This window comes from Pogoniulus pusillus, chromosome 26, assembly GCF_015220805.1.
Source record: "Pogoniulus pusillus isolate bPogPus1 chromosome 26, bPogPus1.pri, whole genome shotgun sequence".
Lineage (NCBI taxonomy): Eukaryota > Metazoa > Chordata > Aves > Piciformes > Lybiidae > Pogoniulus > Pogoniulus pusillus.
The window spans coordinates 13,062,919-13,090,813 of record NC_087289.1 but is presented as its reverse complement, the minus strand read 5'-3'; the positions used below and the strand labels follow the sequence as shown (position 1 = coordinate 13,090,813).

The 27,895-nt window shown below is 53.0% G+C and overlaps 1 protein-coding gene across 1 annotated transcript in view; it reads left to right on the top strand.

Annotated features, from left to right (window-relative positions):
• Positions 1-2,048: 2,048 nt before the first annotated feature.
• The window catches only part of SLCO2A1 (solute carrier organic anion transporter family member 2A1), a 31,827-nt gene continuing 5,980 nt past the window's right edge, over positions 2,049-27,895 (top strand). The window contains exons 1-7 of the mRNA XM_064165104.1: positions 2,049-2,457; positions 15,822-15,959; positions 17,927-18,089; positions 22,521-22,736; positions 24,017-24,115; positions 25,745-25,878; positions 27,399-27,480. Of these exons, the coding sequence (XP_064021174.1) occupies positions 2,368-2,457; positions 15,822-15,959; positions 17,927-18,089; positions 22,521-22,736; positions 24,017-24,115; positions 25,745-25,878; positions 27,399-27,480 (922 nt within the window). The 5' untranslated portion in view covers positions 2,049-2,367. The remainder of the gene's footprint in view (positions 2,458-15,821; positions 15,960-17,926; positions 18,090-22,520; positions 22,737-24,016; positions 24,116-25,744; positions 25,879-27,398; positions 27,481-27,895) is intronic.

Genomic DNA, 27,895 nt, shown 5'->3' with positions numbered 1-27,895 from the left:
ATTTGTGTCCAAGGGCTGGAATTTCTCTTTCAGCAGGATGAAGGCTTCAATACAAAGCACCTGCATTGGCCACAGGGAGCCTCGTGGAGCTGCTGAAACACTCCAGGTCCTGAATGCATCCTTACATTTTGCCTGCCTTTAGTAATTGAAACCACCATGAGTGAACTCTGAAATTCAAACATCTCAGCTTTTCTGGTGTGACATACTACAGCTAGAGAAGCTGCCAAGGCTTGGGCAACACTCCTTGCTTGAGGCAAGGGTGTTTGCTGGAAGCTTCCTTGTGGGAGAGTGTGGCATGGCATGGTCAGCAAGGTATGCAGCCCCTTGGGGAGGGTCCCCAGTGCTATAGGTGCCTCACAGCTGGGTGTGAAGCAGATGTTTTCTTGCCTTACCTATTGCAAGAGCTGCAGGTTGAGAAATCCACTGGCAGTGTGGGTTGTCAGCATGACTTCTTTCTGTCCTTCAGCAAATTAGCCCTGCTGGTGCATCCCTCCATGGCCAAGATCTAGCAAGGGCTTGCTGGGGACCTGGGAAGCTGAGTGCTGCCTGGAAGCCAAGGTCCTTTGGTTTGGAGCATGTCAGAGGCTGATGCATCCTCTGTCCCTTCCTTGGCCAGCTGGGATGTGTGGTTGGTTCCTACCAAGGAGCCACACCCCCACTAGCAGCAGCATCCAGATGTAGGTGGTCTTTAGCAGCAGCTGCATGCAGAGAGCCCTAATTACCTTTTGACTCATAACAACCTTTTGCTTCCCTTTGGGGTTATTGATTCCACCAACTCAGGTTCTCCAGCCACATGCAGGGGATGTGGCATCTGGGCAGGGGCATTTTTGCCAGGCAGGACACAAGTTTGTCAGGCATCACTCCTCTTCCCAGGTGCATTTGGCTCACAGAGACGTGTTTGTATGGAAAAGCTGAAGTTCATGGCCTAAAACAGCTGCTGTGTGAAGGTCCTTGTTAAGACAAAGTGAGTGCCATGGGTGGTGGCAGAAGGAACTGTGAAGACAGGGCTGTTAGCAAGCAGGTCAAGTGCTGCCTGGAAAATCAGGTCAGCAGCATGTTGAGCTCCCAGGAGAGCTGGAGGTAAGCAGAGGAGATGTTGTCTTGCTTGAGCTTTTCTGTTAGTGAGGATAAAACTGTCTTCTACAGTCAACTGGCAGCCAGCTGTTATGGGGGGAAGGGTCTCTTCACGTTGCTTTCTGGTCCAACATCTAGCAAATCTGGGGGTGGGAGTGGGAAAAGGGAAGATGAGATGCCCCTCACAGGGCAGTGATGTCCACCAGTTTCTATCTGCAGTGCTTCTGGGACAGGAAAGTGGGAAGCTGCCAGCCAGAATTAGCTCTCTTTACCTCAGCGCTGCTAATTTCACACTGCTTTCAAGGCCTGCGCCTGGTCAGACCGGTGCGAGGTCCCAGAGACCCCGACCTGGGGTCCTCTTGCAGCGGTGCTCGAGTGAGGCAGGAAGAAGGCAGCACCCAGGGCTCCTCTCCCACGGGTGCAATGCACCCTCTCGTGGTGACCAGCCACGGCAGGTGCCTGGGCAGGGCGTGGGTGTTGATGGGCGCCTGCTGAACGGGGGTCTGCTTCCTGACATCATACCTGGGCACAGGTATTCTGACAACACACTTGAAAGCAGCTTCCCTTCGGCTGGAATCAGCCTGCCTTCCTCTTCGGATGCTTTCCCTCCCTGTGAGGAGCCTGCAAAACAAATCAGCGTTCTGCATAAACAAAGGCCAGGTGAGGAGCTGGTAAAAACCCAGTGCCGAGGAGAAGGGCAGAAGTTTCTTTTCCACCATAACCTCTTAAGCCAGGAAGGTACTTCTCCATCCGACCACCTCTTTCTTCCCTCCCGTCAGCTGGGAGCCAGATCTCCGTTTGCCGGAATGTGCCTCCCGTTCGTCTCGCCCGTTTGACAGCGACTTCAATGTAAAGCCCGGTACTTGTCCCGGCGGGGAGGCTGTGCTGCCGCTGCCCTGGGCAGGAGCAGGGCGAAGGGGAGCTGGTGCAGGGCAAGAGGAGGGTGGGTGTCGCAGGCGCGACAAGCTCGGTGGCTCGGCGGCGGTCCCCACCCCCGGAGCAGCCGGGGCGCGGCGAGCCCTCGCTCCCACCTGCTCCCTGCGCCGCCGGCGTTCTCTTCCTGTGGCTTTAAAGTTCCCTCGGCGCACGGAGCAGAAGAGGGAGGAGAAAGAGTTTCATCATCGCTGCCGACAGCAGACTTATAAAAACTTGGCGCTCAGGCTGCTGCCGCACTCGCGGGCTTGGAGGGCTCTCGGCGCCGGCCCCGTGGGCTGCCAGCGACGGCACCGGCCAGAGAGGGAAGGGAGCCCGCCCGCAGCCCAGCTCTTTGGGGCTCCCGAGGAAGCCCTCACCATGGGAGTCCACCCCGAAGCCGGCAAAGCCGCAGGCGATGTTCGCAGAGAAGCCGGCGCTTGCTCTCGGAGTATCTTCTGCAACATCAAGGTAAGAAGCACTGCCCGACGGGGATGTGCCTTCCGCGGCAGGGAAGGAGGAGGGATGCTCGCCTGGAAAGCGACCCCAGCCCATCCCGTGGGTATCCACATCGCCAGGACAAGCCACCGAAAGGAAGGGTGTTCGCTAAGATGCGGCGTTTGAAAGTCAGCTCCTTGGGCAGTCCTGAGCGACACTGCTGAGGTCTGTTCCACTCGGCGCGCAGGAAGGGCCGGGGGAGCTCGGTGCGTTCTACAGCAGCATCCTCGGCACTGCGTGGGTATTGTGCCCTGTGGAAGCGGCATGGGCAGCTTTCCGTGGGCTGCGGAGCTTACCCATGGCATCCGGTACACAGTGTGCTGCTGCTTAGGGAATGATTAACCACATCCTGGTGCGAAAAGAAAACATTGCTCTGCTTCAAAAACCGAGATGACAAGGGGCGTTCCGAGGGGCAGAAGCGAAATCTCATCAGGTTCAGGTGGTGTCGGTTGCCCTGTTACTCACTTGCCCCTATTAGCAAGGCAAGAGCTGGCCCCTGCCTAAGTGTCAGGCTTCCGAGCTTGTCGGCTGCATGAGACAGCCCCAGCCACGCTTGCACACCGCTCCTTGCCCCGTCGTGTTTGGGTGGGCACCCGCGCTGCTGCGTGTGCCGATTCCCATCCTCGGGACATCAGCCTGCCTTCGCCAGGATTTTCCTTGGGAAAAGGCAGGGGGGCAGGGAGTAGGATTTTGTGCCTCAGTTGGCAGCCAGGTGCAGTGTTAGGGAACAACGTCTCCCATCAACACCTGCCTATTGGCAGAGCAGCTCCAAGTATATGAGAGCTGGCCAGACCCCCTTGTGCTAGTGCTGCAGCTGTGCCTGGGGCTGAGGTGAGATTTCCAGCTAGTGTTACTGACTGTGGGAATGTGTTTGCTGGGAGAAAGTGTTTCTCAGCACTTCCCAGCTCAGTGTGTTTCCAGGAGTGTGCAGTCACGGGCAGGGCATCACGGTCCAGCAGGAGTTTGGGTTTTGTTTGCTGCCCATCCTTTCTCACCTTGAATGAAGGATGGCACTGCCTGCCATTGCTTGGCTTGTGCTTGCTTGGGGTTGGTTTCTGGGCAGAAAAAGTTTTACAAACTCATGGGGTCCTAACAGTTCTGTTGGTGTGCTGTGGGGATGCTGCCGGGGTATCATGAAGCTGTTCCAAACAGGCTGCTCCTCCTCCTGGGGACTTACAGAGCTGAAAGCATCATCCCAGATGATGTCTTCTGGTTCAGCATCCCTGAAGGTCCCCACTGCCTGGACTGAGCTGTTCCAAGAGGACACTTGTTGGCTGGTTTTGGCAGTGAGCACCAGGAGGAAAATCACCCTAAGATTACCTTAGATAATGTAGAGCTGTTTCTGGGGTACTCTGACATACCCCTGGAGAGAAATGGTGACCTGGCCCCTCCTCTGCTCTCTGGAGATGCAGAAGGTGGCCTTAACTCCACTTCAGGATGCTCCTGGAGGTGCTCTGGGTGATTAATGTGACTCTAACCCAGAGCACATTTCCTAGAAACACATACAGCTCCATTCAGCTGCATGTTTGCAAACTTATCCTGAAACTGGGAAAAAAACATTGCCAAACTCAGTGGCTTTTTTGGGGATTTAAAGCATTAGGGTTAAAAACCCCAACCCCAGCAGATGTTAATCTATGTCTGCATCCCATAAGCAGCCACAGGATACACAGGCTGTGTGCCGTATGAGTTGGGCTGGGTGCTCAGCACTCCACAAAGCCCAGGTTACTTGGTCAGGGAGGTGGCTGGCTGCTTGCACTCATCAGCTCCAGCCTGAGTCACCCAGAGTGTAGTGCCAGCTGGAGGGTTGAAGGCTTCATTTCACACATGAGCAAAGACCTTGGAGCTCCTCAGGTGAGCCAGAGGAAATGGCCTTAGGTTGCACCAGAGTAACTTCAGGTTGGACATTAGAAGAAAGTTCTTCCCTGGAAGGATTCTGAAACATTTGAACAGGTCCCCAGAGAGGGAGCTGAATCCCCATCCTTGGAGGTGTTTCAAAGAGGCAGAGACGTGGTGCTGAGGGACATGGTTTAGCACCAGCCTTGGTAGACTCAGAGAGCAGTTGCACTTGATGATCTTAAAGGTCCATTCCAACTGAAGCAATTCTGTGGTTCTGTTCTGTGACTCTGTCCATCACTGCCCCTGTCCTAGGAGATGATGGTGGTTTTGGAAAGAGAGGTGGTGCTGCAGCTCACATACAGAGTGATCCCAGGAGCAGGAGATGCCACCAGAGTCCAACCCCCTCAACAACTCCACCTGCCCTGGCTGATCTTAATGCAGAAAAGCAGCATTTTTGGTTCAACAACTTGACAGGTTTTGGTTAACTCAAGGGGAACCAGCCCTCCATCTAGCACAGCCCAATGCTGGCACCATGCAAGTGTGTTAAGGAACAGTTTGAGCTCTATCAAAGCATGCTTGTTGGCATCAAGTGGATGATGTGTACCATCTGGAATGGCAGGGAGTCAGGGCACACATCCCTTGGTGAAAGTGTACAGGCAATGACATCCCTCACCCTTTGCTGACTCTTCCTCTGCTGTGATGATATTTGTGTTAAAATAGGTTTATATCAGAGAAAAAAACCCCACAACCTGCAAGGTAGGTTTACTTGTCAGCCCTCTCAGCTCCCCAGAATTAGTAGTAAATCCGTGTCACACCCAAATTTCCAGGTTTGGGAAGTTGTTTTGTTGTGAATGGGTCATCAGAGAGCAAGGTGTCCTGACAGCACTCCAGTTTGCATGGCCTTAAGGGTGGGTGTTTGTCCAAGAAGCCAAAGGTGATGTAGATAATGTGCCTTCACCCAGCACCTGATTGTGTGGGAAGCTGCTAGCACCTCCCCACAGAGACAAGGACTGTAAAGGGGTTTAGAATCATGGAATTACAGAACTGATTTGGTTGGGAAAGACTTTCAAGATCATTGAGTCCAACCATTCTCTAACTCTACCAAGTCTGGTGCTAAACCATGTCCCTCAGCACTACATCTCTCTGACATGTAAATACCTCCAGGGGTGGAGAGTCAACCACCTCCCTGGGGGGCTTGTTTGTTCTAGAATTTTAGGGAAGAACTTTCTTCTAATGTCCAGAAATTCTTCCCTGTGAATGCAGTGAGGCACTGGAACAGGTTGTCCAGAGAAGTTGTGGAGGCTCCAACCCTGGAAGTGTTCAAAGCTATGTTGACTGGAGCCTTGAGCAGCCTGGTCTAGTACAAGATGTGTCTGGCCATGGAACTGGATGGTCTTTAAAGAGTCTTCTAACCCAAACCAGTCTATGATTCTAAACCTCTCCTGGTGCAACTTGTGGCCATTGAAATTAATTAAGCACAGCATCCTCCTGTAAATGATGTCAGTTTCTGATGAGGACAGTATCCCCAGCACTCCTTGTAGCAAGCTCCAGGTCCTAGTGGTGAAGCTCCCATTTAATCCCTAAAGCTTGCATGCCAGCATCAGAGTGTTCTTTGCCTCTGTGCCCAAAAGTAACCATAGAATGGTTTAGGTTGGAAGGGACCTCAAGGATCATCCAGTTCCAACCCTCTGCTATAGGCAGGGACACCTCCCACTAGAACAGGTTGCTCAAGGCCTCATCCAACCTGGCCTTGAACACCTCCAGGGAGGTTGTGGAGCACAGAATCACCCAACGTGATCTTTGATCACGTTGGGTGATTCTGTGCTCCACAACCTCCCTGGGCAACCTGTGCCAGTGTCTCACCACTCTCACTGTAAAAACCCTTTCCTAACATTTAGTTTGGCTCTCCCCTCTGCCAGTTTAAACCCATTACTCCTCATCCTGTCATTACCAGCCCTTGTCAATTGTCCCTCCCCAGCCTTCCTATAGGTCCCCTTCAAACACTGGAAGGCCACTATAAGATCTCCTCAAAGCTTTCTCTTCTCCAGTTTGAAGAAGCCCAACTCCTGCAGCCTGTCCTCATGGCAGAGGTGCTCCAGTCTTCTGATCATCCTTGTGACCCTCCTCTGGACTCATTCTAAAAGTGAAACATCCTTCTTGTGTTGGGGGCTCCAGAACTGCACCCAGTACTGTTTTGCTTCTCTGTATTCCCCATGATGGGTACCACCAGCACCTCCCTGCACTGGTTCACTGCTCTTGGGGTGTTTTTCAGCACCAGCCCAGTTGTGGCTGATGCTCAGAGGTGAGGAAACACGATGGTGCTGGTGATGAGCATGGGAGAGGGAAAGGTCCCTTTGGAAAGCAGTGTTTTTCATGCTTCTGTGGGATGAGGATGGCAGCTTTGTGGATTGATGGGAGAGAGGCACTGCTGGGGATGCCAGAGGACTGGTGCAGGAGCAGGTGCTCAGGAAGACAGTGTCCCATAGATGTGGCCTCTAGCTCCTGTCCATGACTGGACATAAAGAGGCACTTACAGCTGATCTCTGCACCTTACAGGAGCAGAACTGTTGACCTAGCTCCTTGCTGCTGCTGTGGGAGTTGCTTCCTGTTGTACAGGGGTATTAGTGACTGTAGCTAGCACTGCACTCACACCGAATGACAGCAAGGCTCTGTCCAGACCCCATCTATGTGCTGTCTGCACTTGTCTCCTAGCTGAAATAAGCCTGTCCTCATGCTTAGGTTTTTGAGTGCCCTCTCAGATGTGGCAGGGTTGCTTCAACCCCTTTAGAACCTGACTGTTGTCTTGAGTGACCTCAAAGAGGGACAGCAGAATGCAAAAGGCCTTTGCTTGGGGGACTGGGATGTTGCTGCTGAGCAAACCCAAGGAAGCCTAAATATCTCTGTAATCTCACAGTGGTGATGAAGTGATGACAAGCAAGGACAGTCTCCTGCTTTGAAGTTCACTAGAGCATCCAGGGTTGTGCTTGATGGGGCACAATCATGGGCACTGGGATCTCAGAGCATTGCAGTTGTGCTCCTTGGCACATGTGGGATGCAGCCAACTTTCAGGTGGATGTAAGATTCTCCTCCTCCTCTACTCTGCCCTGCTGAGACCTCATCTTGAATACTGTGTTCAGTTTTGGGCTTCCCAGTTTAAGAGGGACAGGGATCTGCCGGAGATGGTCCAGTGGAGGGCTATGAGGATGATGAGGGGACAGGAAGGCATGGCTTAGGAGGAGAGGCTGAGGGACCTGGGGCTGTTTGGCCTGGAGAAGAGAAGACTTATAGGGGATTTGTTAAATGTTTATAAGTATCTGAGGGCTGGCCAGGAGTGGGGGACAGGCTCTGCTCACTGCTCCCTGGGATAGCACAAGGAGCAATGGGTGTAAGCTGCAGCACAGGAGCTTCTGCCTCAACACAAAGGGGAACTTCTTTACTGTAAGGGTCACAGAGCACTGGAACAGGCTTCTCAGAGAGGTTGTGGAGTCTTCTTCTCTGGAGCCTTTTGAGATCTGTCTGGATGTGTTCCTCTGCAATCTGTGTTGGATAGCATTGTCCTGCTCTGGCAGGGGGGTTGGACTCGATGATCTCCTTGGGTCCCTTCCAACCTCTAACATTCTGTGACCTGTGATCCTGTGTCAGCAGGTTTGAAAGATGGAGAAGTGGATGGCTAGTCTCTTTGACACTCATGCATGGTCAAAGCCCCCACTGATGTGCACCAGTCCAGAGTCCTAACTGCTATTTCCAATCATCATGGAAATAGCTCATCTTCCAGACATCCCCTGAAAAATGGTTCTCTCAGAGGTATGCTCTATTTGCAGTGCCTCAGATGTTTTGGCTTCTTCACCTTTATTGTCTCTTCCTCACTTTTGTGGTATTTTAGTTGATAGCTAATTGCTTGCTCAGGATCCCCTGGAGCATGACAAAGAGGAGAGCTTTGTAAATATCTTCTTATTTAGCTGGTTTGGACTGGTTTCAGCTGGAAGCCAGCTAGTTGGAAAGTGCTGGGAAGCAATGTGAAATGGCTGAGAGCATAGGCAGAGGGAGGCTTTTACCCTGAGGACCACCTGGTGTGGAAAACGAAGCAGGAGGAGAACAGAGTTATTGTCACTTATGCCAGCTGGAGGAAGTTCAGCAGGAGATCTGCCTTATGGGCAGATTGAAACTGGGTGCTCTGTTGGGGCAGGGAGATGAATGGTGTGGAAGAATGTAGGAGAGGAGACAGGAAGGTCAGGGGACTGTGGGCGCTCAGAGCGTGGTAAAGCATCCAAGGGTGAACATGTTCAGGGCATGTGGGGTGCAGTGGCCAGGGGCAGGAAGCTCCCCCCTCCCTGGGGAAATTGGATGCCTTCTGCAGAAGAAATGGGAGCCTTGCCTTGAGGTCTGAGGCCCCAGAAGCATCAGGGCAAAGTTTTTGTCCCTTCCTGTCCAGGGACTAAATGAATTTGCTGAGAGAAGTGTATTTCAGAATCTTAGAGAGGTGATAGTTGTGTTCTCACATCCTGTTGGGAAAGACTATGAATTGCTTTATTTAGCTGTCAGCAAGAATAGAATATTCATGAAGTCATTGGTCTGAAGACAGCATGGCTGTAGATTTGGAGAGGGAATCAGCAAGAGGAAAAAGTCATTGCTGACTGAAACCATTGGTCAAAGCAAGGAAATAAAAGGATGTACCAATACTTTGCAGGGAGAGATGGTGAGATGCATGAGTGCTTGTAGCAAAGAAACAAGCAGGGTCCTTGGGACAGCTAGGGTGAGAGACTTGTTGTGACTGGGGCCTTCCAGCATTTGTAGTGATGGTGCTGCCTTCAGAATGGATCTGCCATTGTGTCAATGATCAGGTTTGAGGAGGGAAGGACCACTCGGGCATCGCCAGTAGCACCAGCAGCAGGATAAAGGAAAAAGATGGGCAGAGCCAGATGGTAAAATGGGTTGGAAAGTTTAGTGGGATCAAGGTCTAGGAGACACGAAACGAGGTAATTTTATGAGGGGTGAGGTGGTTCAGTGCCCAAACACAATCAAGGAGTGGTCAGCACAGATAAGATTATCGTGAGCAGGACGGGAGAGGAGTGTCGCTGATAGGGAGCGGGAGGCAGAGCCGGAGCTGCGGGAGGGGTGTTTACATATGCTGGTGGGTCAGGCAAAATGAAGCCAAGCTGGCTTCAAGGAAATTGTCATTGGCTCCTGACCCACCATAAGGAGAAGAAGCCTCGTGGAGATGCAGGAACAGGGTGCCCAGGAAGGCTGTGGATGTCCCCTCCCTGCAGGTGTTGAAGGCCAGTTTGGAGGAGGTGTCGAGCAAGCTGGTCCAGTGGAAGGTGTCCTGCCCATGGCAGAGGGCTTGGAACTAGATGGACTGTAAGGTTCCTTCCAACCCTAAGCATTCTGTGTATCTATTAACATGTCTCTGAAGGAGATTTGGGTTGGAATCGACTGAGTATCTGTCAGCTCCCTGCTTTGAACCTGAGAAGGGTGACAAGGCTGGTGAGGGACCTGCAAAACAAACCCTATGAGGAGAGGCTGAGGGAGCTGGGGGTGGGCAGCCTGCAGAAGAGGAGGCTCAGAGCAGACCTCATTGCTGTCTACAGTTACCTGGAGGGAGGTTGTAGCCAGATGGGGGTTAGTCTCTTCTCCCAAGCTACCAGCAACAGAACAAGGGGACACAGTCTCAAGTTGTGCTGGGGAGGTCTAGGCTGGATGTTAGGAGGAAGTTGTTGTCAGAGAGAGTGATTGGCATTGGAATGGGCTGCCCAGGGAGGTGGTGGAGTCACTGTCCCTGGAGGTGTTGAAGCAAAGTGTGGATGAGACACTTAGTGCCATGGTCTAGTTGACTGGATAGGGCTGGGTGCTAGGTTGGCCTGGATGCTCTTGGAGGTCTCTTCCAACCTGGTTGATTCTATGATTCTAAGTATTCCAGACCATGGAGGTGCCAGCCTTGTCTCTTCCCTGAAGTGACAAAGGACATGATTTAGCACCAGAGTTGGTAGAACTAGGTAATGGTTGTACCTGGTGATCTTAAGGGTCTTTTCCAACCTAAATGATTCTGTGGTTTGATGATTCTATAGGAGGTTTCTCTAGCTTATGAAAAAGGATTGCCCTAAGAGGTGCCAGCTTCCAGGAGCTGGGTCAGGGCGGAGGGGAGCAGCAGGTCTGTGAGGACCTTCCCCCAGGCATTTACTTCCCTTTTAAATCAAGTGCTTCTTGGAAAGGACTCAAGTGCCTTGTATAAACAGAGTGCAGTCAGGATCGCCCAAGTGCTCTGGAGGAAGTGTGGGGACGGGTGATTAGGCAGGGATTTGGGGGCGGGGGGGTGCCTGTGGATGCACGCTGGTGGCCTGTCTGCAGTGCTCCCTGCCTGCTGCCCGTGACTGCTGCTTGCCTGCAGCTCCAAAAATACACCAGGCTCTGACGGGAACATCTACTCCGGAGGGTCAGCACTTTGCATTCATGGGAGTGTCCCTGACTCCATAACCTCCCACCATGCCTTTGCCCTCAGGGCTGTTGTGTTGGCTCCGTGTCAGCAAACCCTCCCTTCAGCTGAGCTTGGCTTTTCTCTGCAAACTCCTTCTTCATCAAGTGTCATGAGAGATGGGTGAGAGCAGTTTTGTCCCTTTCTGGGGTTGCTCAGTGGGTGCTTGCAGCCCATGCAGCACATCTGGTGCTCTCTATAGCTGGTAGGGACCAAGTCAGTGATGGTTTCCATGGACCAGTAGGTTGTGGGTGTTTGGCATGTACATGGAGGGGCTAGGGATGCTTGGGGAGAAGGACAGGGATGGGAGAATCCTGGAGAAGAGGAGGCTCAGTTGTGACAGCTCCTGCAGGAGCTGTCTACAACTAACTGAAGGAAGGCTGTAGCCAGGTGGGGTTGATCTCTTCTGCCAGGCACCCAGCAACAGAACAAGGGGACACAGCCTCAAGTTGTGCCAGGGGAGGTCTACGCTGGATGTTGGGAGGAAGTTGTTGGCAGAGAGAGTGATTGGCATTGGAATGGGCTGCCCAGGGAGGTGGTGGAGTCACTGTCCCTGGAGGTATTGAAGCAAAATCTGGATGGGGCACTTAGTGCCATGGTCTGGTTGATTGGACAGGGCTGGGTGCTAGGTTGGGCTGGATGCTCTTGGAGGTCTCTTCCAACCTGTCTGATTCTATGATTCTATGAATCCTGGGAGGACCTGCAAGGGGACATGGGAGAGTGATGCCCTTCATTTTCACCAGCTTCAGAAGTCTGCTTTTCCTAGCCAGAATGTCTCAACCAGTGCTGAGGGCAGGCAGTGCATGGGCTCCATCTGGGGAGCCCTCCAAGGAAGTCCCTCTCCCACTGACTTGCACTCAGAGGATTCAAAGTTTGAACCATCATTATTGTAATTAGAATTGTGTCTGCTGAATGCAGGGGAAGTCTTAAGTCAGGGACATCTCTCACCTCTGGGCAGTCAGAGTGTGTCTGGAAAAGCTGAGCTCCAGCTGCACAAGTCCTGCAGCAAAGGCTGATTTGCTTTGCTCAGTCGTTGTGGGTGGCAGCTTCTTCCCAAGCAAAGACCAGACGTCTCCTCTGGCCTTCCCCTCCCACCCTCCAGGCTCTGCATCTAATAGCTAAGGCCACTGTGAGACCAGGGCCCCTGAGCATCTCTCCTGCCTTTCCTGCTGTCTCATAAGAGCCAGATCAGAGGAGTTCGTGGGCAGGGAGGAAGCAGCCACACCCCACAGTCTTTCCCCCCTTCTTGCTGGTGCTCTCCAGCTGCGTTTCCCCAGCTTAGCTTCCTTCACAGCTGGCAGCCCTAACCTGCCCCCATACCTCTTAGGATCCACAGCCCTGTTCTGTCCATCCCCAACGCATAAACCCATTTGGGACCATCTGTTGCCAGCTCTACTGTTTCCTGTTTGCCCTCCCTGACCACAGCTTGTGTCCCTCAGCTCCTGCCCTCCCTCGCCTCAGCAAGCACAGTCAGAGCTGGATCCCCATGGTCCATCTAATTCCCTACCTCCCCTTCTCCCACCAGCCGCAGCATTCTGAGGAGTCAGGCTGCCTCCTCTCCCCACCAGCATCCTCTCTGCCCCAAGACTTCTCAGCTCCCCATCTGCTCTGGGCTTAAGCTGATATTAGCTGCGCTGATTTCAGCCTCAGTGATCCACCCTCTTCCCTCCCCATTGGTAAACAGCTTTGCTTCTCCGGCTAACGCCTTGCGCCGGGAGAGGTCTTCCTCCAGCTGCTCCGCGTCTGGGGCGCTTGCGGTCCTCCGCTGTTTGGCCAGAGCTTCCTTATCCGAATGACTGCAATAGGGGCTGGCCAGAGCTGCAGGAACAAACCTCCCGCGTCCTCTGGCAGCGACATCCCTCCTCCATTCCTCATCCTTGCAGGGGTCGCCTCTCTGCTGCAGCCCAGCGTGCTCCTAGCTCGGGGCTGGGGATCCAGCTGCCACCCGCAGGACCATGTGCCGGGATGCGTTTCTGACCTCTGGAGTTGATAGCCGGAGGGTGCAGAGGTCATTCTGCTTCAAGAGTTTACTTTCAGACGTTTCACTTCCAATTTGTCCCTGTCTGGGAAGGTTTCCCACGTTACACCCTGCAGCACTGTGCTGTGGCTTTCTGCTGGAGCAAAGTCCCAGCCTGGGACTTTGTCTTCTCCTGCATAGCCATTGCGGTGGCAGATGCCTGCCTGATGCTGGCTGACTTCTGACACCACTTCAAGCTGTAGCTAGGGAGCTGATGATGGCAGTTGTCCCTGTGACCCTTCTCTCTTTCTTGGTATTTCCTTTTCTCCTCCTACTTTCCTGTGGTCTCCAGGTTGTTCTCAGCCTGCCCTCACATGGCCAGGGCTCTATTTTCTCCTCCTTCCTCTCCACTCACTTCTTTCCTGCTCTCTTGTCAGCACACTTGGACACTCAGCTGCATCTCTGGCTGGTGCTACTCACCCTTTCAGGAGAAGCTTTCCAGGCTTCTTGTCCATCTCTCACAAAAATTCTCTTGCAGTTTCTCTAAGGAGCACTGATATATGACAGGTTATGAGAGCTCATGCCAGAGGAGAACACGTGTCCTCCTCTGCTGCTCCAGAAGCCACTCCACCTGCCTGCAGCATTTCATAGAGTCCATCAGGGTTGGAAGGGACCACAAAGATCAGCCAGTTCCAACCTCCCTACCATGCCCAGAGACACCCTACCCTAGAGCAGCCTCAGCCAGCCTGGCCTGAAACACCTCCAGCCATGGGGCCTCAACCACCTCCCTGGGCAACCCAGTCCAGCCTCTCACCACTCTCATGCTCAACAACTTCCTCCTCACCTCCAGGCTGACTCTCCCACCTCCAGCTTTGCTCCATTCCCCCCAGTCCTGTCACTCTCTGAGAGCCTAAAAAGTCCCTCCCCAGCTTTTTTGTAGGCTCCCTTCAGCTACTGGAAAGCCACAAGAAGGTCACCTGGGAGCCTCCTCTTCTGCAGCCTGCACAGCCCCAACTCTTTCAGTCTGTCCTCACAGCAGAGCTGCTGCAGCCCTCTGAGCATCCCAGTGGCCCTTCTCTGGGCACACTCCAGCATCTCCACATTCTTCTTGTAATGGGGGCTCCAGAACTGGATGCAGTACTCCAGGTGGGGTCTGACCAGAGCAGAGTAGAGAGGAAGAATCACCTCCCTTGCCCTGCTGCCCACACTTCTTCTGCTGCAGCCCAGGCTCTGGTTGGCTCTCTGGGCTGCAAGTGCACACTGCTGGCTCTTGTTGAGCTTCTCCTCCACCAGCAATCCAATTTGCATCCTCTGTGCCAAGTGGACCATTTTGTTCCTTTGGTTTGTGGTTTGTTGTTGTGGGTTTTTTTTTTAAACCCCCAGAGTGGATCAGGGCTTCCAGATGCTGTCACTATTTGGAAGAACTCTTAAAGCTGAGCCTTGCTTCTCTGCTGACCAAGGACAGGAGGATTTTGTCAGCCATGCAGTAACTTTGATTCCCCCATTCATCATCTGGGGCTTCCCGGCGTTATCTTTGTGGGACATGCTTCCTCTGCTGGGCAAATATTTGACTTCCTGTGAATTTCAATGCAAAGACCTTTTCTATCTTTCTTCAAAAAACAAAAAAAAGGATTTAAAAATACTTCTGGCACCAGGTGGATGCACTCCATTCCAAGAAAAATAAAGGCAAACTGCTTTGACTAAATATAGATCAAAAGATACCTCTGAGCTGCTGCTTCTTGCATCCTCAGCTGAGAGTTGCTTTCCTCTCCCTGGCCACCCCAGGCTTTTTTGACCACGCTCCTGCTCTGCCCTATAAACTCTCTGTATTCCTTCCTCTGCCCTATAAACTCTCTGTATTCCTTCCTCTGCCTGTAAACCCTCTGTGTTCCCTCCTCTGCTCCAGGCAAGCTCTGCCTCCCTTCAGCTTGGTGCCTGGTTTGGCTCAGAGTCTGACTGAAGGGAAAGATGCCCTTTTTAGGATACTACAGAGGTCTGCTTCTAGTGAAACCATACTGTGTGTAGAGACCACCTTGCTCTCTACAGCTCCCTGAAAAGAGATTGGAGCCAGGTGGGTGTTGGGCTTCTTCTCCCTGTTGTCAAGTGGTAGAATGAGAGGAAATGTCCTTAAGTTGCACCAGGGGAAGTCTAGGTTGTATATTAGGACAAAAGTTTTCTCTTCAAGAGTGGTCAGGCATTGGAACAGACTGCCCAGGGAGCTGGTGGAGTCACCATCACAGGAGGTGTTCAAGAAATGTAAGGCCATGTCACTTGGGACATGGTTTAATCATAGTGTCAACCAGGTTGGAAGAGACCTCCAAGAGCATCCAGCCCAACCCAGCCCTAGCCAATCAACCTGACCATGTCACTAAGTGCCTCATCCAGGCTTTGCTTCAACACCTCCAGGGATGGAAACTCCACCACCTTCCTGGGCAGCCCATTCCAATGCCAATCACTATCTCTGCCAACAGCTTCCTCCTAACATCCAGCCTAGACCTCCCCTGCCACAACTGCAGACTGTGTCCCCTTGTTCTGTTGCTGACTGCCTAGGAGAAGAGACCAACCCCACCTGGCTACAGCCTCCCTTCAGGTAGCTGCAGACAGCAATGAGGTCTGCTCTGAGCCTCCTCTTCTGCAGGCTGCACACCCCCAGCTCCCTCAGCCTCTCCTCACAGGGCTGTGCTCCAGGCCCCTCGCCAGCTTCGTCGCCCTTAGAACCAGTCAGGGTTGGAAGGGACCAGAAGGATCAGCCAGTTCCAACCTAGATGATTCCGAGGATTGTACAATAGTTGCTGCAGTGCAAATTCCACTGCATACTAACAACAGTAGAGCAGAGTGAAGATAAAACCAGAGCTCTTTATCCTCCCTCCTGAACATCACTCATTTTGCAAAGCTGAATTAATCAAGGATCCAGGTCTGAGCCCCTCAGTAGATCTGTTGCATGTCAGAGGTGCAGCCATGCTGGCCAGGTAGAGTCCGTGCGTGTATGACTCTCACATCCCTTGCATGAGATGTGGCATCACACCAGCAGGGCACTACTGGGTGCTGACTGGTGACACTTTTCCCTCCCCACAGGTGTTTGTGCTGTGCCATGGGCTTCTCCAGCTCTCCCAGCTTCTCTACAGTGCCAACTTCAAGAGCAGCCTCACTACTATTGAGAAGCGCTTTGGGCTCTCCAGCCTCTCTTCAGGTTTCATCTCCAGCTTGCATGAGGTAACTGGGTGAGAAGCTTGTGTGTGAGCCCTGAGGGGTGGCCTTTCCAGAACAGGTTCTCAGGGTGGTTTGTACCCAGAGCTTCCCTGGCCACACCTCTGTGTGCTACATGAAGCAGCTGTTGCTGGGCACGTGGATGCCTCTTCGCACTTCTGTGGCACACGCCAGGAGGTTGGACGCAGGTTCATGTGGTGAAGGTGTGGCCTTGGAGGGCAGCAGCAGCAAGCAGGTTGCTTCAGAGCCCACTCCACCCTGAGCTGCCATGCAACTCCAGCAGAGGCACGACTGGGAGGAGGAAAACAGGCATGTGGCTCTTCTCTGTTGACCACAGTTCTTGCCACTTCTGTGAAGAGGAGCATTTGCCATGAATAGTACCCACACACCTACAGCTCTGTGAGCAATTTCCAGCTAAGGTGTCTGCTTGCATAGGTTTCTCCTTGGCTTTAGGAATGACCCTGGCCTGAGTCATCCAGCATAGACCTCCTCTGGCAGAATGTGAGACTGTGTCCCCTTCTTCTGTTGCTGCTTGCCTGGGGGAAGAGACCAACCCCACCTGGCTACAGCCTCCCTTCAGGTAGTTGTAGACAGCAATGAGGTCTGCCCTGAGCCTCCTCTTCTGCAGGCTGCACACCCCCAGCTCCCTCAGCCTCTCCTCATAGGGTTTGTGTTCCAGGCCCCTCACCAGCTTTGTTGCCCTTCTCTGGACACCTTCCAGCACCTCAACATCTCTCTTGAATCGAAGAGCCCAGACCTGGACACAGTACTCAAGGTGTGGCCTGAGCAGTGCTGAGCACAGGGGCAGAATAACCTCCCTTGTCCTACTGGCCACACTGTCCCTGATCCAGGCCAGGATGCCATTGGCTCTGCTGCCCACCTGGGCACACTGCTGCCTCATGTTCAGCTACTCTCTACCAGCACTCCCAGCTCCCTTTCTTCCTGACTGCTCTCAGCCGCTCTGTCCCCAGCCTGTAGTGCTGCTTGGGGTTGTTGTGGCCAAAGTGTAGAACCCTGCACTTGGCCTTGTTAAATCTCATCCCATTGCCCTCTACCCATCCAGCCTGGCAAGGTCCCAAACACTGGAGAATGAGGGCATCAATCCTGCTGCCTCTCACATACTAAGCAGTCCACTCACCTGAACAAACTGCACCTTTTCACATCTTTGTAGTGATCCAATCTTCATCTGCAAATGCCCAGAGTCAGGACACCTGCAACGAGCTGGGCTTTGTAGCTGGGCTCATGTTAGTCATGGCAATTGAGGCAATAAGTTTCATTTCTTGCTGTGGTTGGGGGATTTATTAGTTTATGTCACATCCTGTGGGGTACAAGGTGGGAGTGGATGCTGATAAAAAACCCAGCCACATCACAGGGACGTTGGGAAGCTGTCCATGCCAACAAGGTTAGCATGCAGGGGAGTTGGGAAGCTGTCCATGCCAACAAGGTTAGCATGCAGGGGAGTTGGGAAGCTGTCCATGCCAACAAGGTTAGCATGCAGGGGAGTTGGGAAGCTGTCCATGCCAACAAGGTTAGCATGCAGGGGAGTTGGGGAGCTGTCTATGCCAACAAGGTTAGCATGCAGGGGAGTTGGGAAGCTGTCCATGCCAACAAGGTTAGCATGCAGGGGAGTTGGGAAGCTGTCCATGCCAACAAGGTTAGCATGCAGGGGAGTTGGGAAGCTGTCCATGCCAACAAGGTTAGCATGCAGGGGAGTTGGGAAGCTGTCCATGCCAACAAGGTTAGCATGCAGGTGACAGCAGCCAAGGAGTGTTGGCTTTTGATGGGAAGGCAGCAGTGACTTGCTGTGAACGTGCAAGCGTGGAGCTGTCCTGCTCTCCTCAAGCACCCTCTGATAAGAGAGCTCTCCACCCACCCAGACACAGTCATGGGGGCGTGGGGGGGGGTCCAGTTATAGTCTTGACTTTCTTCATGCCATTGCTAACATCCTCCCTGTTTCACTGTGCCCTTTCCAGATTGGCAACGTGGTCCTCATCATCTTTGTCAGCTACTTCGGCAGCCGAGTTCACCGCCCGCGGGTGATCGGCGTGGGAGGGCTGCTGCTGGCGCTGGGAGCGTTCCTGGTTACCCTGCCCCACTTCCTCTCAGACCCCTACGAGTACAGCATGCTCAGCACTGGTGAGTGCCTCCAGCCTCGCTGCCAGCACCTGGCCCACCACAAATCCAGCACCGCTCGCTCTGGGCTGAGTTAGGACCCCAGCCAAAGGGAGAGGTTGTACCCAGTGCAGGTACCGTTCTAAAGTCATGTTTGGAGGGAAACACCAAAGGCAGAGATCTGCTGTTCTAAGCCTGGCTTCGGGGTAGCTCTTACAACCCTTCCCAGGTGCAATGGTTACATGTGGGATCTATTCTGCCTCTTCTGGCCATGTCATTCCATCCACAGTTTCAGGTGCTGTGGTCATGGTAAAGGACCTAAATTCCCCAGAGATGCTCCTGAAGGCCTCCCTGAAAGAAGGTTGGAGCCAGGTGGGTGTTGACCTCTTCTCCCTAGTAACAAGTGATAGGATGAGAGGAAGTGGCCCCAAGTTGCACCAGGGGGAGGTTTAGGTTTGATATTAGAAGAGATTTCTTCACTGAAATGGTTCTCAAATGCTGACACAGGCTGCCCAGGGAGGCAGTTGAATCCCTGCCCCTGGAGATGTTTCAAAGAGGCAGAGATGTGGTGCTGAGGTCTGTGGTTTAGCACCAGATTTGGTAGAGTTAGACACTGGTTGGACTCAGTGATCTGAAAAGTCTTTTCCAGGTGGAGCAATGCTATGATTCTGTTCTATGATTCTCTAAGGCAGCACTGGTTGGACTCAGTGATCTGAAAAGTCTTTTCCAGATGGAGCAATGCTATGATCCTCTAAGGCAGCACTGGTTGGACTCGGTGATCTGAAAAGTCTTTTCCAGATGGAGCAATGCTATGATTCTGTCCTATGATTCTCTAAGGCAGCAGTCTGTGTTCCAAGTTCAGCAGGCAGGATGTTCTCTCCAGGCTGCCGAGCCCCCTCTCCCTCCCATCAGTGCCTGAGGAGCTTGATGTAGCTTTGAGATTCAGCTGAGGTTCTTCTGATGGCACACAGAGGTGTGGAGGTTTCAGCCCAAGCAACTTGGACTAGAAGGAGGTGACCCTGCCCACAGCACAAGGGTTGGAACTGGATGATCTTTCCAACTCAGACCATTCTATGCTTTAGTGAGTACCCCACACTCACATGCCAACCCAGGAATATCTGTAAGGAGAGTCCACATCCAGCAAGAGAGCACATCCTTACAGGTGGATGCTACAAATTATGCCTGAAAACCAACTCTTTAACTGGCTCAATCTGTTGTTTTGAATATGCATGTCCCTGGCTGTGCCCACACCTCTCTCCTCAGGTCTCTAAGCACACCGTATCATAGAATCAGTCAGAGTTGGAAGGCACCACAAGGATCAGTCAGTTCCAAACCCCCTGCCATGCCCAGGGACACCCTACCCTAGAGCAGGCTGCACACAGCCTGGCCTTAAACACCTCCAGCCATGGGGCCTCAACCACCTCCCTGGGCAACCCATTCCAGCCTCTCATCACTCTCCTGCTCAACAACTTCCTCCTCACCTCCATCCTGAACCTACCCATCTCCAGCTTTGCTCCATTCCCCCAAGTCCTGTCACTACCTGTCACTCCCTGCTTTCTGCAGGAATGTGTCCCTCCAGAATGCTTCTGGACATCCTGGAAATAGGTTTGCTTTCTGAGGCATCAGAAAGCATCTTGAAGCCTGCAGCTCTGCCTAGAAAACACAGCTTTGTTATTAAGGTTATGTCATCCAGCTGTCCAAAACCCAGCCAGGAAGAGTGTGAAACCAACTGTGAGCAGAGCATGTTGCTGATGAGGCAGCATATTTGGGGCAGAAGCTCATTGCTGTCTACAACTACCTGAAGGGAGGCTGTAGCCAGGTGGGGAATTGGGCAACCAGCAACTCAACAAGGGGAAACAGGCTCAAATTGTGCTGGGGGAGGTCTAGGCTGGATGTTAGGAGGAAGTTGTTGGCAGAGAGAGTGATTGGCATTGGAATGGGCTGCCCAGGGAGGTGGTGGAGTTGCCATCCCTGGAGGTGTTCAAGCAAAGCCTGGCTGAGGCACTTAGTGCCATGGTCTGGTTGATTAGACAGGGCTGGGTGCTAGGTTGGCCTGGATGCTCTTGGAGGTCTCTTCCAACCTGGCTGATTCTATGATTCTATGCATGCAGGTGACACTGGTTCTGCTGTTGCTGCCCTGTGTGACTGTAGGCAAATCACTTCACTTCTGGCTGTCTTTGGGGCACTGCTGCAATTCCCAGAGGGGCTCAAGGGCTCTGCAGTACCTTGCTACTGAGATTTTGTGCTTTTCTGAACATTGAGCTGGATTCATACCAGAATAGTTCTCAATCTTGTCCACATGGTCCTTATCTGCTCAAGAAGTAGGTCAGTTCCACATGCTCTGGGAGCAAAACAGTTCCCCGGCTGATAAGAAGGCTTGAAAGTTCAGTCTTGATGTGTGTGTATGCCTTGTTGCTGCAGCTAGGCTTCAACTTGGCTGAAGGATAGAGCACAGAGGGTTGTGATCAATGGGTTTAGTTGGAGTGCTATAGCTCCTGATGCTCCTCAGGGGTCAGCACTGGGCCCAGTCTTGTTCAGTGTCTTCACTAATGACCTGGATCAAAGGGACAGAGGTGACTGGAGACAGTGGCTGACACCCCATCAAGCTGTGCTGCCATCCAGCAAGACCTGGAGAGGTTGGAGAACTGGGCAGAGGTGGACCTCATGAAGTTCAACAAGGGCAAGTGTAGAGTCCTGCAGGTGGGGAGGAATAATCCTCTGCACCAGAGCAGGTGAGGGTTTGACGTGCTGGAAAGCTGGTTGTGCTGGTGGCCACGATGTTCCTCAAGAGCCAGCAGTATGCCCTTGCAGCCAGGAAGGCCAAGGGTCTTCTGGGTTGCATTAAGCAGAGTCTGTCCAGCAGGTGAAGGAGATTCTCTTCCTCCTCTACTCTGCCCTGGTGAGGTCTCATCTGGAGTACTGGGTCCACCTCTGGGATCCTCAGTTCAAGACAGGTTGAGAAACTGCTTGAGAGAGTCCAACAGAGGCTGAGGATGCTGAGGGGACTGGAACATCGCTGTGAGGAGGAAAGGCTGAGAGACCCAGGGCTGTTTAGTCTGGAGAAGAGCAGGCTGAGAGCAGCCAAGCCTCCAGTGCATCCTGGCTTCCCTGCAGCCCTGCTGAGAGCCCAGCCTGAAGACAAACACAACTGATGGGTCACCTGTAGCCCAAAGCCTTCTGGCAAGGAAAGGAGCACTGTCTGTGCTGAAGGCACTGAGGTATTGCAGCATGAGAAGAGAGGTGTTGCTGAGCAGCATGCGGGTGACCAACCAGAGTCCAGCTCTCCTGTCCCCAGGGCCTGTTCTGCTCTTTAATCCATGCTAAGCAGGGCTACTGGTTTAACTGGACAGGCTTTGAGAAGGAGCTGGTGTGCATGACTGCTTTTTTCCCTGCAGAGTGCAATACACAGAAGAGCCTGCAGCTCTTGCCACAAGGCTGGATTCAGTCTTCCCAGAGTGACTTCAGCTCTTGAATCCTGGAGATGCCAATGAGCCTTACCTTCCCTGGGAATTCCCACCTCTGACAGCCCCAAGACACCTCACCCCTGTGCCACCAAGGGTGATGACACTATTGCCAGGCAGAGAAAGCTTTCCACCTCTGGTTAGAAGATGCCTTCTCCTTGGGAAGGCTTTGAGCCTCTGTATTCCATTCTAGCCTGATCCTCTGGGCCCACAGAGCCTTAGCTGTGCTAGGGAGCTGCTGGCTGGCCTTGGGCAAGTTGCTCCATTTATCATAGAATCCTTTTGATTGGAAATGCCCTTTAAGATCATCAAATCCAACCATTCTCTAACTCCACCGAGGCTGCTGCTAAGCCATGTCCCTCAGCATCACATCTCCACATCTTTGAAACACCTCCAGGGATGGGGATGCAACCACCTCCCTGGGGAGCCTGTTCCAGTGTTTGAGAAGCCTTTCAGTGAAGAAGCTTCTTCTTCAGCTAGGTCCTGAGTTTTGCTGCAGCTCCACAAGACCCAGTATTGGGATGCCACAGCTTGCTCTGCTCTTCAGCACCTCTGTTTTGCATGAAAACCAGCTTCTTTGGGTCCATGAATAATTAGTCTGACAACATCTCTCTGAATTCTGGTAGTTGTCTGGCTCTAAGGTTGCTGCAGGTTTAGATGCAGAGCTTTTTTTGTCCTCTGCTGACAGCTGGAATGCAACTGTCTGCAGCTAGGCTGCAGGGCTGAGCCTGTGCTGGAGAATTGAATTCGCTGACACCTTCTCTGCTCAGGCTGTCCTTGAAAGTTCGGTTGTTTGCTATGCTGAGCTCAGGATAATACCCCAAACGAAGGCAGAGGTGATGAGAACTGCTAAATAAAACGAGCCCTCCATCCAAAACTCACCAGTGTGTGCTGACTCAGCAAATCTGGGAGATTCCCACTGCTTACAGCTTTAGTGCGAGGAGGAGGCAGGAGACTCGCTCAGCCTTCTGACGCTCGCTCTTCTCCCTTCCAGGTAACAAAAGCCAGGTTCAGGTTGAACTCTGCCATGCAGAGAATAAGTTTATGTGCTCCAACGCCACCCAGGATCCCCAGAAGGAGGCCAGCAGCATGTGGGCCATGATGGTCATCGCCCAGCTGCTGGCTGGAATCGGGACCGTTCCCATCCAGCCCTTTGGGATCTCCTACGTAGATGACTTTGCAGAAGCGAACAATTCCCCTCTCTACGTTGGTAAGTGCCCCCTCTGCTGCCTCTTGTCGGGAAGCCAAGCTTTACAGGTAGGTGAGGGTCTTGGAGCTCAAAGGCTCCCAGGCCAGCAAAAGGAAATGCTCGTTGCAGCTGAAGCAAATTGTCTCCTTTTCAATCTCAGCCTCACAGAATCACAAACTGCTTTAAGCTGGAAGGGACCTTTAAAGGTCATCCAGTCCAGCCCTCCTGCAGTGAGCAGGGACATCTGCAATGAGAGCAGGTTGCTCAGAGCCCAGTCCAACCTGACTTGGAATGCTTGCAGGGATGGGTCTTCTACCACCTCTCTGGGCAACCTGGGTCAGTGTTTCACCACCCTTCACATGCAGTGTTTTTTCTTTGCCCTGACCCAGGTGCAGGACCTTGTATTTGACCTTGCTAAATACCACGAGGTCCAACTTTGATCGACGGCTTTAGTTGAGTCTTTCACCAATGCTGTGTTGGAGCCACACATCTGTCAATACTGGGGGCTAGCTCAGGGCAGATTTCATGTTAGAAGATGGTGAAGAAGCCCTCTGTGGGGAGAGGCATCAGCTCGAGACACTATTCTGTCTGGAACAGAAACATGGCATTGGGCACACCGCGGTTCTGGCATGGCAACAGGCAGAGTCATTGCTGGCTTTCAGTAACTGCCTGCAAAATCAAGGCTGTTTGGTCAGTGTGGGGTCCTGACACGTTGTGCTGGTGCCCTTCAGACAAGCACTGGATGCGTTGTGCCAAGAGTTTCTTTCATGGAGGAAACTTGAATCCTTTCATTCCAAAGAAGCCAAAAAGGAACATTTTGACCTCACAGATTAGGTCAGTTCAGTTGAACCAAGGATGATCTGTTGGCCCTTTTGCTTTCAGCACCTTTCACCTACTCTGAAGTTCACACCAAGCAGTTCCTTAGTCTGATGTAGGAGATTAAGGTCATTGCCACCTGCGGCAGCCCAGAATGCCACCCCTGTGGTCCCACCCTTTGTGACAGTGAGCCATAGATATTTGTAGTGTAGCTGACAACTTTGAGCACACTGGCAAAGCCTTGACTGCAGCAGTGCAGAGGGACTTCTCCTGTAAGCAGCTGCCTGCCTTGCTCTTAATGCTGCTCTTAAGTCATGCCACGTTCAGTACCTGACCAATGGGAATCTCCTCACCAGCTGCCACTTGGCTTGCCTCCTCTGCATGTTCTAACATCCTTCCTACCTCAGCTAGGAAGCCAAAAGCCACCTCTGCATTGAAGCTACTGTTCCCTGCTCACCCTGGTTCTCTCCACTCCCTTTTCCCAGCCATCCTCTTTGCCATTGCTGTGTTTGGCCCTGCTTTTGGATACTTGCTGGGATCTGTGGTGCTGAGGCTCTTCGTGGATATAGGAAGAGTTGACATTGGTAAGTATGTCTCAAGCAACTATGGTCCTCCTAAAAGCCCTCCTATGAGTCAAAAGGTCACTCTGAGATGACTGGTGGCAGAATCTGTGACCCACAAAAGCCACTTATCTGGAAAGATCTGACCTGGAATAGCACCTCCAGCACACTTCTTGACTCCATCTCCCCATAAGGATAGGGAAGAAGACACCACTGAACCAGAGCCCTGTGGTAAGAACATGTCAGTGTCTCACTCGTGGTGCTGCACTGAAGCAGTAGCGGTCATCGCTGGGGTCTACCAGCTGCCACCTCGCTGAGGAAGTACCACACCACCCTAGCATGGTGGTGGAGAGGAGCAGGGACACCCGAAGCACCCAGGGATGGAGAAAGCAATCACAGGACAACCCTTTTGCTACGGGTGTACAGGAAGGCTCAAGTCTACTTGTCCCCTGCCCCCAGCACCCTTCACCAGCAGCTGCAGAGAGAGCGCCCAAGGCACCAGCGCCAGCACCAGGCTTATTTGGCTTCTCTGCGGTGTGTGCTTATTCTTTCTGGTAACTTAATCACTGAGGAATTCTCCCCAGCCCCATCACGAGCGTGGCTCTTCCTGTGTTTCCTTAGAGAGATCAGAGCTTGCCTGACATTGCTGTCTGCTGCCTGATAAGGATGATAAATGGACCTGGGGCAGGAAACGGCCAGGAGCCTTGGCTCGCTCCCTGCCGCGGTGGCAGAGGGGTCCAGCAGCCTCTGCCCAGTTTCTCGGTGATGATGTCCGAGCTCTGGAGTGGAGTGCTCCTGTTTGGGGAAGCAGGGTGATTGTTTCAGTGGGGTGTGGGCTCCTCTCCTGACGCACCCTGGCACAGGGCTCCCACTCGGAGGCTTCTGCTGGTTCCTTTCCCAGCCGCACCGTCCCAGCAGCGGGGAGACGCAGTCCCTGCGCCAAGCCGAGCGATCTGCCCGACTCCCGTGAGCATCCCTCGGGCCAGCCAAAGGATGTCTGCGCTGCAGACAGAGAGGCTCTCACCTTCTCCTCCTTTTTCCGGAGAAGGCGCCTGCAGCTGTAGCCACTCGGAAAGCAGGCTCGTTAGCAGCACTCCTCTGCCGGCAGGCGTCCCTCCCCTGGGCTCTGCCAGCAGTCACCCAGCCTGGAACAATGGCACAGCAACCTCTGCCAGGAAAGCGGCTGTGCCCTTCCCCGCTCCCTATCTCTGCTCGGCATCCCTGGCAGGCAGCACAGTCCAAACCCACTGCACGCCCCTGGCAGAGGAGGATGGAGTCAGGCCTCAGTGATCATGGCCTTACTGGCTGGCTGAGCGGGGAAGAGTTGAACCTGTGCCATCAGCATACTTCCATGCTGACTAAGTCCATCCTGCAGTGATCTGGGAGGCTTGGTGTGGTTTTTGTGGGGAGTGGCAGTGCGGGATCCTGGCCAGGAGAGAGGAGGTCAGGCACAGCCAGGCCTGGTCTTGCTACCAACACTGGTGGCAGCTCTCCCCTCCATCCATTTGCTCTTCCATTCCAGTGGAGAGACCTTTGGACTGCACCCACCTGAACCCTTTGTGCTCCGCTGGTCCATATTTGCATGGGCGTTTGCCCCTTTCACCTTAGACGTGCAGGAGCAGAGCTCTCATGATGGGTCCTTCTGTCTTGCAGCTACAGTGACCCTGACACCGAGGGACCAGCAGTGGATTGGAGCCTGGTGGCTGGGACTGCTGATCTCCTCGGGTTGCTTGGTGGTCACATCCATCCCTTATTTCTTTTTCCCTCGTTACCTGCTGAAAGGAGAGGTGAGAACTTATCTCTGGAGGGCCAGAACATCTGGGTGCCAGGGCAGTGCTCAAGAAGGCAACTGCTGCCCCTAGAGCAGAGGGGTGAGAGGGAGGAAGGGAACCCAGCAACCTTTATTAGATGTGGTTACAACTTCTCACAAGTGAAAACTCTTCCAAGCAATCTCTGTGCCTCTACCATGCATAGGAAGAGACTCTTCACCTCTTCACTGCTGGCTGGAAAGCCAGAACCATGACCAAAACCAGACCCCATTTCTTTCCTCCTAGCTGCACTGGCAGCATCTATTGGGATAGGTTTGGGTAGATTTGTGTCTTCCCTGAGGCATAGCAATAGTTGGCTGGCTTGTAGGGGTTCCTGCACGCATTCCTCCTTGGCAGAAATCTGTCCATGAGGATTCAGCTTTCTGGCCTGGTTCTGCTGCTGATGGCTGCATCTTGTCTTCCCACTGCAACACCCCCTGACACCAGCAGTGCCATCACACGTGGACAAGAGGGCAGAGGTGAACCTAATGAGGTTCAACGAGGTCAAGTATGAAGTCCTGCAAGGTGCAGCTCTGCTTGAGGGCTGTAGCAATTTTTGAGCTTGTTCATAGAATCACAGAATGTTAGGGGTTGGAAGGGGCCTCATCGAGTCTGATCCCACTGCCAGAGCAGGATCACCCAGTCAGTCACACAGGAACATCTCCAGATGGCTTTGGAATGCCTCCAGAGAAGGAGACTTCACAATCTTTCTGGGCTGCCTTCTCCAATGCTCTGCCACCTTCCAAGGGAAGATTTTTTTTTACACAGAACCTCCTGTATTCCAGTTCGTGCCCACTGCCCCTTGTCCTGTCATTGGACACCACTAGAGTCTGGCTTTGTCCTCCTGACCCTCACTCTTTAGCTATAGATCAGCACGAATGAGAGCCCCCTCAGGCTTCGCTTCTCCAGGCTAAACTGTCCCAGGTCTCTTGGCTTTCCCCATAAGGCAGGAGTTGCAGTCCCCTCAGCACTACAGTGGCTCTCTGCTGCTGCACTCTCTCCAGCAGTACTTTGTCCTTGAACTGGGGAGTCCATCTGCCCTGGCAGGAAGGGGTCAGATGCATCTGGGACAGACTATGCCAGCACTACAGTGGCTCTCTGCTGCTGCACTCTCTCCAGTAGTACTTTGTCCTTGAACTGGGGAGTCCATCTGCTCTGGCAGGAAGGGGTCAGATGCATCTGGGACAGACTATGCCAGCATTACAGTGGCTCTCTGCTGCTGCACTCTCTCCAGTAGTACTTTGTCCTTGAACTGGGGAGTCCATCTGCTCTGGCAGGAAGGGGTCAGATGCATTTGGGACAGACTATGCCAGCATTACAGTGGCTCTCTGCTGCTGCACTCTCTCCAGTAGTACTTTGTCCTTGAACTGGGGAGTCCATCTGCTCTAACAGGAAGGGGTCAGATGCATCTGGGACAGACTGTGCTCCTCAGATGGTGCCAATCACAGATGCATAGATGCTCCCCACTCACTGCAGGCTGCTCTTTCCTCCCTCCCCAGGATCCAAATGTGGAGGCTGGCATGCTGAGGAAGATGGAGAAGGAGATGGCTGAACAAGTCTCGCTGGTGGAGTTTATAAAGAGTAAGCGATGGTGATGAGGGGCACTGGGCCATGCTGGGTGGATGGGTAGCATTTCAAGATGGGGGTGCTTGTCAGGAGCCTTTGAGTATGTCCACCTCATTTGGTGGAGCTGCCAGGGCTAGCCAGGACCATGGGAAGATAGAATCACAGAATTCCTTTGGTTGGGAAAAACCTTTAAGATCGAGTCCAACCATATCTATGATGGGCACAGCCTCCCTCCTGCTGTAATACACCAATGCTGATGTGCCTCAAGTGTCTCTCAAAATTGATTTGAGGCTCTGAGATGGCACAAGCATGCTGGGAAACAGCAGCTGGGTAGTCTAACCCACAGCTCCAAGAGAGGGCATGGGGCTGCTGGCACCACCAGCTGCTCCTTTGGGAAGGTCACTGCACTGCAGTGTTACATGTAGCTGAA